Source organism: Phasianus colchicus, chromosome 1 (genome assembly GCF_987193195.1).
Source record: "Phasianus colchicus chromosome 1, bPhaCol1.hap1.1, whole genome shotgun sequence".
NCBI classification, from domain to species: domain Eukaryota; kingdom Metazoa; phylum Chordata; class Aves; order Galliformes; family Phasianidae; genus Phasianus; species Phasianus colchicus.
In genome coordinates, this window is record NC_143436.1 from 195,909,556 (window position 1) to 195,919,273 (window position 9,718).

General features: G+C 56.0%; 1 protein-coding gene and 1 pseudogene across 2 annotated transcripts in view; one reads left to right on the forward strand and one right to left on the reverse strand.

The window, feature by feature from the left end:
- Positions 1-6,179, forward strand: part of PDE2A (phosphodiesterase 2A) — a 73,010-nt gene extending 66,831 nt beyond the window's left edge. For both annotated transcript variants that reach the window (XM_090134200.1, XM_090134201.1), the window contains exons 25-31: positions 1,014-1,061; positions 1,189-1,263; positions 1,361-1,460; positions 2,490-2,602; positions 2,809-2,847; positions 2,955-3,061; positions 4,506-6,179. In XM_090134200.1, coding sequence (XP_089990326.1) covers positions 1,014-1,061; positions 1,189-1,263; positions 1,361-1,460; positions 2,490-2,602; positions 2,809-2,847; positions 2,955-3,061; positions 4,506-4,725 — 702 coding nt within the window. In that variant the 3' untranslated portion in view covers positions 4,726-6,179. The remainder of the gene's footprint in view (positions 1-1,013; positions 1,062-1,188; positions 1,264-1,360; positions 1,461-2,489; positions 2,603-2,808; positions 2,848-2,954; positions 3,062-4,505) is intronic.
- Positions 6,180-8,343: 2,164 nt separating this feature from the next.
- On the reverse strand, positions 8,344-9,465 carry LOC149920361 (uncharacterized; annotated as a pseudogene).
- Positions 9,466-9,718: the final 253 nt, after the last annotated feature.

Consider the following 9,718-nt stretch of genomic DNA (forward strand, 5'->3'; position numbering starts at 1 on the left):
AGGGTTGGGGTTGGGACTAGTTTTAGGGGTTAGGGTTGGAGTTGGGGTCAGAGTTAGGGTCACAGGGCCAGGATTGGGGTCAGGTTTGGGGTCAGGTTTACAGTTAGGTTTGGAGTCAGGGTTGGGGTCACAATTAAGGTTAAGGTTGGGATTAGGTTTAGGGTTAGGGTTGGAGTCAGAGTTAGGGTCACAGAGTTAAGGTTAGAGTTAGGATTTTGGAGTCAGGATTGAGGTTAGGGTCACAGTTTTAGGGTCATGGGGTTGAGGTCGGGATCAGGTCACAGTGAGGTTTAAAGTTGAGGTTGTGGTCAGGGCTGGGGTTAGGATCATATTTAGAGTTAGGGTTAGGGTTGGGATTAGGGTCACCCAGGGTTAGGGTTGGGGTCAGGGTTGGGATTAGGGTCACCCAGGGTTAGGGTTGAAGTTATGGTTAGGATTGGGTTGGGTTGATTTGGGGGTCAGGATTGGGGTTAGGATCATAGTTAGGGTTAGGGTTAAGGTTGGCTTCAGGTACTGGGTTAGCATTGATTTGGGGTGTAGGGTTAGGGTCAGGGTCAGGGTCAGGGTCATGGTCAGTCACAGTCAGGACTAGGGTTAGGGCTGGGTTTAGGGTCAGAGTTAGGTTTAAAGTCAGGATTAGGGTTGGGGTCAAAATTAGGGTTAAGGTCAGGGTTAGGGTCAATACTAGAGTTAGGATCAGGATTTTGGTTAGGGTCAGGATCATGCTTAAGGTTAGGCTTAGGGTTAGGGTCAGGATTAGCATTAGGATCAAGTTTAGGGTCATGGTTTAGGGCTGAGGTCAGCATTGGGGTTAAGATTGGGGTTAGGGTCAAGAGTAGCGTTAGAGTCAAGGTCATGGTTGGGGTCATGGTTAGGATTTGGGTCAGGATCACAGTTGGGGTCGTGGTTAGGGTTTAGATCAGGGTTGAGCTTAGGGTCAGGGCAGGGTCTGCATTGGGTTTAGAGTTGAGCTCAGGCTCAGGCTTGGGGTGACCCCACACTTTGCCTTACAGAAATCAGTCCTGGCCGCGCTCTACAGCTCCGAGGGCTCTGTGATGGAGGTGAGGCACCCCTCACACCCCCCCTGCTCTGGGGACACCACGGTGGCTCTCAGCAGAGGGTGCTTTGTCCCCATCCCCATCCCCATCCCCATCCCACTGTTGGCCATTGTCCCCTCTTCCCCCTCAGCGGCACCACTTTGCCCAGGCCATCGCCATCCTCAACAGCCAGGGCTGCAACATCTTCGACCACTTCTCCCGCAAGGTGAGACCCCCATCTGACCCTCATCACCCCGCGTCCCCCCCAAAAAAGCACCCCACATCCCACCTTGCACCCCATATCCCGTTCCGTGTCCCTGCAGGACTACCAGCGCATGCTGGACCTCATGCGGGACATCATCCTGGCCACCGACCTGGCCCACCACCTACGCATCTTCAAGGACCTGCAGAAGATGGCGGAAGGTGATGCTGGGCTGGTGGCACCCCTCGTGTCGTGTCCCTTTGTCCCCATGGGGATTTGTCACCGCCTCTTGTCCACATTCGGTTGTGTCATGCCCTCATTGGGTTGTGTCGTGTCCCCTTGTCCCCATTGGGTTGTGTTGTGTCTCCGTTGGGTTGTGTTGTGTCCCCTTGTCCCCATTGGGTTGTGTCATGTCCCCATTGGGTTGTGTCGTGTCCCCTTGTCCCCATTGGGTTATGTGATGTCCCCATTGGGTTGTGTCATGTCCCCTTGTCCCCGTTGTGTTGTGTTGTGTCCCTGTTGGGTTGTGTCATGTCCCCTTGTCCCCGTTGTGTTGTGCTGTGTCCCCATTAGGTTGTGTTGTGCCCCCTTGTCCCCATTGGGTTGTGTCATATCCCTATTGAGTTGTGTCATGTCCCCTTTTCCCCTTGGGTTGTGTGACGTCCCCATTGGGTTGTGTTGTGTCCCCTTGTCCCCATTGGGTTGTGTCGTGTCCCTGTTGGGTTGTGTCATGTTCCCTTGTCCCCAGTAGGTTGTGTCACATCCCCAATGGGTTGTGTTGTGCCCCTTTGTCCCCATTGGGTTGTGTCATGTCCCCTTGTCCCCATTGGGTTGTGTCGCATCCCCATTGGGTTGTGTCGTGTCCCCATTGGGTTGTGTTGTGTCCCCTTGACCCCATTGGGTTGTGTGACGTCCCCATTGGGTTGTGTCGTGTTCCCTTGTCCCCATTTTGTTGTGTTGCATCCCCACTGGGTTGTTTCATGTCCCCTTGTCCCCACTGGGTTGTGCCACGTCCCCTTGTCCCCATTGGGCTGTGTCACATCCCCTTGTCCCCACTGGGTTGTGCCACGTCCCCTTGTCCTCATTGGGTTGTTGGCTTTGGGGCACTGAGCTGCATCCCCTGGGGCTGCTCAGGGGACACCCCACACCAAGGCTGGGAGGTGGCACAGGGATTGACTCACAGGGACAGCGGGGCTGCGGGGTCCCTCCTGAGCCCCCTGCCCTACATCTGCCCCTCATCCTCCCCCCAGTCGGCTACGACCCCAAGAACAAGCAGCACCACAGCCTGCTGCTCTGCCTGCTGATGACGTCCTGCGACCTCTCCGACCAAACCAAAGGATGGAAAACCACCAGGAAAATCGCAGTGAGTGCCATGGGGGTCTGCTCCCACCCCCACCCCTCCCCACCCACAGTGACCCAATGGGAAACCCATGTGGCAGCCCCATAGGACGCTCCTGCACGCATCCTGCCGAGCCACGTGCCCTATGGTGATGGATCCATAGGGTGGGCGGGTGGGAGGGGGCACTGTGGGGGTGTGGGACCCCCCGTGTGACATCCTGTCCCCTGCAGGAGCTGATCTACAAGGAGTTCTTCTCCCAAGGAGACCTGGTAGGTGCTGTGGGGATGGAGCTCTCCATTCTTTTGGGGGGGCACAGGTGAAGCGATCCGACACCGACCCCCCTCACACCCCAAATATTTTGCTGGTGGTCCTATAGGAGAAAGCCATGGGCAACCGCCCTCTGGAGATGATGGACAGGGAGAAAGCCTACATCCCTGAGCTGCAGATCAGCTTCATGGAGCACATCGCCATGCCCATCTACAAGTGAGTGCCCCAAGGCAGCACCCCAACCGGGGGGAAGGGGGGGACACGATCCCATTGCCCCCATTGCATCCCATGGCTCCAGGGTGGGGACATGATCCCATTGCCCCTATTGCATCCCATAGTGTTGTAATAGGGTCACGTCCCCATTGCCTCCATTGCATCCCATAGTGTTGTAATAGGGTCACGTTCCCATTGCCTCCATTGCATCCCATAGTGTTGTAATAGGGTCATGTTCCCATTGTCCCCATTGCATCCCATAGTGTTGAAACAGGGTCACGTTCCCATTGTCCCCATTGCATCCCATAGAGTTGTAATAGGGTCACGTTCCCATTGCCCCCATTGCATCCCATGGTGTTGTAATAGGGTCACGTTCCCATTGAGTCCCATTGCATCCCATAGTGTTGTAATAGGGTCACGTTCCCATTGTCCCCATTGCATGCCATGGTGTTGTAATAGGGTCATGTTCCCATTGTCCCCATTGCATCCCGTAGTGTTGAAACAGGGTCACGTTCCCATTGTCCCCATTGCATCCCATAGAGTTGTAATAGGGTCACGTTCCCATTGCCCCCATTGCATCCCATGGTGTTGTAATAGGGTCACGTTCCCATTGAGTCCCATTGCATCCCATAGTGTTGTAATAGGGTCACGTTCCCATTGAGTCCCATTGCATCCCATAGTGTTGTAATAGGGTCACGTTCCCATTGCCCCCATTGCATCCCATGGCTCTGGGTTGGGATGGGATCCCATTCCCATTGCCCCATTGCATCCCATAGTGTTGTAATAGGGTCACGTCCCCATTGTCCCCATTGCATCCCATGGTGTTGTAATAGGGTCACGTTCCCATTGCCCCCATTGCATCCCATAGCGTTGTTATAGGGTCACATTCCCATTGCATCCCATGGTGTTGTAATAGGGTCACGTTCCCATTGTCCCCATTGCATCCCATGGCTCTGGGTTGGGATGGGATCCCATTCCCATTGCCCCCATTGCATCCCATGGTGTTGTAATAGGGTCACGTTCCCATTGTCTCCATTGCATCCCACGGTATTGGGATGGGGATCATCCCTATTGCCCCCATTGCATCCCATGGCTCTGGGTTGGGATGGGATCCCATTTCCATTCCCCCATTGAGTCCCATGGCTCTGGGTTGGGATGGGGTCCCATTCCCATTGCCCCTTTACATCCCATAGCGTTGTTATAGGGTCACATTCCCATTGCATCCCATAGTGTTGTAATAGGGTCACGTTCCCATTGACCCCATTGCATCCCATGGCTCTGGGTTGGGATGGGATCCCATTTCCATTCCCCCATTGAGTCCCATGGCTCTGGGTTGGGACGGCATCCCATTCCCACTTCACCCCATAGCTCTACACCGGGTTGCAGCCCCCCCATTGCTTTTCCAGCATTGGGGTTTTTGGGATCCACGCTGCCGTTTCCCCTACAGGTTGCTGCAGGATCTGTTCCCCAAAGCCTCGGAGCTCTATGAGCGCGTCGCCAGCAACCGGGAGCAGTGGACCAAAGTGTCCCACAAATTCACCATCCGCGGGCTGCCCAGCAACAACTCCCTGGACTTTTTGGATGAGGACTACGACCCACAAGCCCCAGACCCACAAATGAACGGGTGCCTGGATGCTGAGGGGCACCCCGAGTCTGGGGCAGAGTGAGGATGGCATTTGGGGTGGGGGGAGAGGGAGGGGACCGGGATCTGGGACAGGACGAGGTGATGATGGGGTGAGATCCACGCCCTGGTGCCACCCGTGGGATGCTGTCCCCTCTCTCTGTGTCACCTCAGCCTGGTGGCATTTGGGGTCGGCGGTGTCCCCATGGGGGATGTTTTCCCTGGCTTCCCCAGTGCTGCTGTCCCATGGAATGGGGCCACTGGGACACGTTGTGGGGTGACGGGGAGAGATTTGGGGGTGATGGGATGGGTTGGGGACAACCCACAGCTTCTGGAGGGTGGGGGGCTGGTGGCTCTGCTCCTGGGGGCAGCAGCGATGGAGGGACCCCCAGAACCCTTTTGGGGTTGGCAGGTCGGGTGTCCCATGGCTGTCCCAATCCTGCAGAACCCCACAAGGGATGGGGGGATCTGGGGGGCTGGGGGCTCCTGGTTCAGGATCTGTGGGTCCAGGGGAGCTGGATGTGGGGGGTGGCAGTGATTCCTGCTCACCGTGCTTGGACCCTGTTGGTGTGCCATTGTCCCATCAGCTGCCATGCATGGACACTGCCATCCCATTGGGGTCCCCAGGATCCTACAGACCCCATGCATGGACATTGCCATCCCATTGGGGTCCCCAGAATCCTACAAACCCCCATGCATGGACACTGCCATCCCATTGGGATTCTGCTCCTACAGGCCCCCATGCATGGATGCTGCCATCCCATTGGGGTCCCCAGAATCCTACAGACCCCCATGCATGGACTCTGCCATCCCATTAGGGTTCTGCTCCTACAGACCCCCATGCATGGACACTGCCATCCTATTGGGGTCCCCAGAATCCTACAGACCCCCACGTATGGACACTGCCATCCCACTGGGATCCCTCTGCTCCTACAAACCCCCACGTATGGACACTGCCATCCCATTGTGACCCCTTTCGCCCTATTGATTGCTGTGTATGGACACTGCCATCCCATTGTGGTCCCTTTGGCCCTATCAAACGCTCTGTGTGGATGCTGCCATCTTCCTATGGTCCCCCTGACCCCAAAGACCACCATGCATGGCCCCTGCTAACATCCCCTTGACCCTACCACCCCACAGGCCACCACGCATGGCCCCTTCCACCCTCCCATGGTCCCTCTGATCCCGAAGACCACCATGCATTGATTTTGGTGACCCCCCCAAGTCCTTCTGGCCCTACAGACCACCATGCATGGCCCCTTCCAGCCTTCCATGGTCCTCTGATCCCAAAGATCATGCATTGACTTTGGTGAGCTCTCCACGTCCTTCTGGCCCTAAAGATCACCAGCAAGGCCCTTTCCATGGTTGCTCTGATCCCAACGACCATCATGCATTGACTTTGGTGACCTTCCCACATCCTTCTGGCCCTACTGACCACCATGCATGGCCACTATCAGCATCCCATTGACCTTTCTGTCCTATAAACCACCATGCATTGACTTTGATGAGCTCCCCAAGTCCTTTTGGCCCTAAAGACCACCAGCATGGCGCCTTCCATCCTGCCATGGTCCCTCTGATCCCAAAGATCATGCATTGACTTTGGTGACCTTCCCACGTCCTTCTGACCCTACTGACCACCACGCATGGCCCTTCCACCCTCCCATGGTCCTCTGATCCCAAAGACCACCATGCATTGACTTTGGTGATCTCCCCAAGTTCTTCTGGCCCCAAAGACCACCATGCATGGCCACTATCAGCATCCCATGGTCCCTCTGATCCCAAAGACCACCATGCATTGACTTTGATGATCTCCCCAAGTTCTTCTGGCCCTACTAACCACCATGCATGGCCCCTTCCATCCTGCCATGGTCCCTTTGATCCCAGAGACCACCATGCATTGACTTTGGTGAGCTCTCCACGTCCTTCTGGCCCTAAAGACCACCAGCAAGGCCCTTTCCATGGTTGCTCTGATCCTAACAATCATCATTCACTGACTTTGGTGACCTTCCCATGTCCTTCTGACCCTACTGACCACCATGCACAGCCACTATCAGCATCCCATTGACCTTTCTGTCCTATAAACCACCATGCATTGACTTTGATGAGCTCCCCAAGTCCTTCTGGCCCTAAAGACCACCAGCATGGCGCCTTCCATCCTGCCATGGTCCCTCTGATCCCAAAGATCATGCATTGACTTTGGTGACATTCCCACGTCCTTCTGACCCTACTGACCACCATGCATGGCCCCTTCCATCCTGCCATGGTCCCTCTGATCCCAAAGACCACCATGCATTGACTTTGGTGAGCTCCCCACGTCCTTCTGGCCCTAAAGACCACCATGCATGGCCCTTTCCATGGTTGCTGTGATCCTAACAATCATCATTCACTGACTTTGGTGACCTTCCCACGTCCTTCTGACCCTACTGACCACCATGCACAGCCACTATCAGCATCCCATTGACCTTTCTGTCCTATAAACCACCATGCATGAACTTTGGTGAACTCTCCAAGTCCTTCTGACCCTACTGACTACCATGCATGGCCCCTTCCATCCTGCCATGGTCCCTCTGATCCCAAAGACCACCATGCATTGACTTTGGTGACTTCCCCATGTCCTTCTGGCCCTACTGACCACCATGCATGGCCACTATCAGCCTCCCATTGACCTTTCTGTCCTATAAACTACCATGCATTGACTTTGATGAGCTCCCCAAGTCATTCTGGCCCTAAAGACCACCAGCATGGCGCCTTCCATCCTGCCACGGTCCCTCTGATCCCAAAGATCATGCATTGACTTTGGTGACCTTCCCACGTCCTTCTGGCCCTACTGACCACCACGCATGGCCCTTCCACCCTCCCATGGTCCTCTGATCCCAAAGATCATGCATTGACTTTGGTGATCTCCTCACATCCTTCTGGCCCCCAAAACCACCATACGTGGCCCCTTCCACCCTCCCACGGTTCCTCTGATCCCACTGACGACCATGCATTGACTTTGGTGACCTCCCCATGCTCTTCTGACCCTACAGACCACCATGCATGGCCCCTTCCACCCTCCCATGGTCCTCTGATCCCAAAGACCACCATGCATTGACTTTGGTGAGCTCTCCACGTCCTTCTGGCCCTACTGACCGCCATGCATGAATCATGGTGGCCTTTGTGGTCCCCGTGGTGGCCACGCACGGACCCTACAAGTCTCCTATGGCTCCCACCCCACTGACTGTTGGGTCCCCATCCCTTGAGGTGCCCAGTTGGCCCCAAATCCCCAATGCTGCAACGACGATTCGTCCGCTTCGGTGTGAGAGTCAACGGGATCCCCCCCAAAGCCACTGTGGGGCCACGTCCGTTCTGCCTTACCTCCTTGGAGATGCCTTCAGAGAGACGCTTTGTACGGCCCCGCTTCGTGCCCCACTGCTTCAACCCCAACCTTCCCACGGGGCGGGAAGGAGCTGACCCCAAAGGCAAAAAAATATATATATCAACCCCAAAAGGATACAGGAGAAAGCCAGCACGGTGCTTGCCCCAGCGCCAGCACCGTCCCCTTCATCCACACCGCGTCCCCAATGGTGGGGAGGGGGCTGTATGGGGTCAGCTCCGTGCCCACCACTGGATGCTTTCGGGGCGAGAAACCACATTTGAACGCGACGTGGTTCGGATGGAGCTCCCCAACTCCAGCTCCGTCCCCACAGCGGTGTGACGCGGGTTGGTGACCCACAGCCCGTGGCCACGCGTCCCCTCGGTTATGGGGTGGGTGGCAGACCCCCAAACCCCGCTGTGTGCCCTGTGCCTCGCGTGCACCCCGCAGCTTCCGTGGTTGCGCCGCGCTCGGCTCCGACGGGGCTGAGCGGGAGCGGATCTGTCCTCCTCTTCCTCTTCTTTGGTATTGCCTTTTTTTTTTTGGTTGGTTTATTTTATTTTATTTTATTTTATTATTATTTTTTTTTTTCTTTTTTTTTTGGTGGTGGGTTTCGGTTTTCCTAATAAATTTCGTACGTCGATCTCCCGGCGGTGGTAGAGGTGCATTGTGAGTCGTCTTGGGGAGGCAATGGGGACACCGTGCTGTGCAGTGCCACCAAGGGGTTCCCAATGCCATTGGGTGGCACCAGGGGGTCCCCAATGCCATAGGGTGCCATCAAGGGGTCACCAACGCCTTGGGTTGGCATCAAGGAGTCACCAATGCCATTGGGTGGAACCAAGGGGTCACCAATGCCATGGGGTGTTAACAAGAGGTGCCCAATGCCATGAGATGGCACCAAGGGGTCCCCAATGCCATGGGGTGGCAACAAGGGGTCCCTAACAACACGGGGTGGCACCAGGGAGTTCTCAATGCCTTGGGGTGGCACCAAGGGGTCCCCAACACCATGCGGTAGCACCAAGTGGTCACCAATGCCATTGGGTGGCACCAAGGGGTTACCAATGCCATGGGGTGTTAACAAGAGGTGCCCAAAGCCATGAGGTGGAAACAAGGGGTCCCCAATGCCATTGGGTGCCATCAAGAGGTCCCCAACACCATGGGGTGGCATCAAAGGGTTCTCAATGCCATGGGGTGGCACCAAGGGGGCACCGATGCCATGGAGTGTCAACAAGAGGTCCTCAATACCATGGGGTGGCAACAAGGGGTTCTCAACACCATGGGGTGGCACCAAAGGGTCCCCAACGCCATGAGGTGGCAACGAGGGGTCCCCAATGCTATGGGGTGGCAACAAGAGGTCCCCCACACCATGGGGTGGCACCAAAGGGTCACCAATACCATTGGGTGGCACCAAGGGGTCACCAGTGCCATGGGATGTTAACAAGGGATTCCCAATGCCATGAGGTGGCAGTGGCACCAAGGGGTCACCAATGCCATGGGGTGGCACCAAGGGGTTCTCAATGCCATGGGGTGCCATCAAGAGGTCACCAAAGTATTGGGATGGCATCAAGAGGTCCCTAATACCATGGGGTGACAACCAAGGGGTTTCAACAACTTGGGGTGGCACCAAGGATGTCTCAATGCCATGAGGTGCCATCAAGGGGTCACCAACACCTTGGGATGGCAC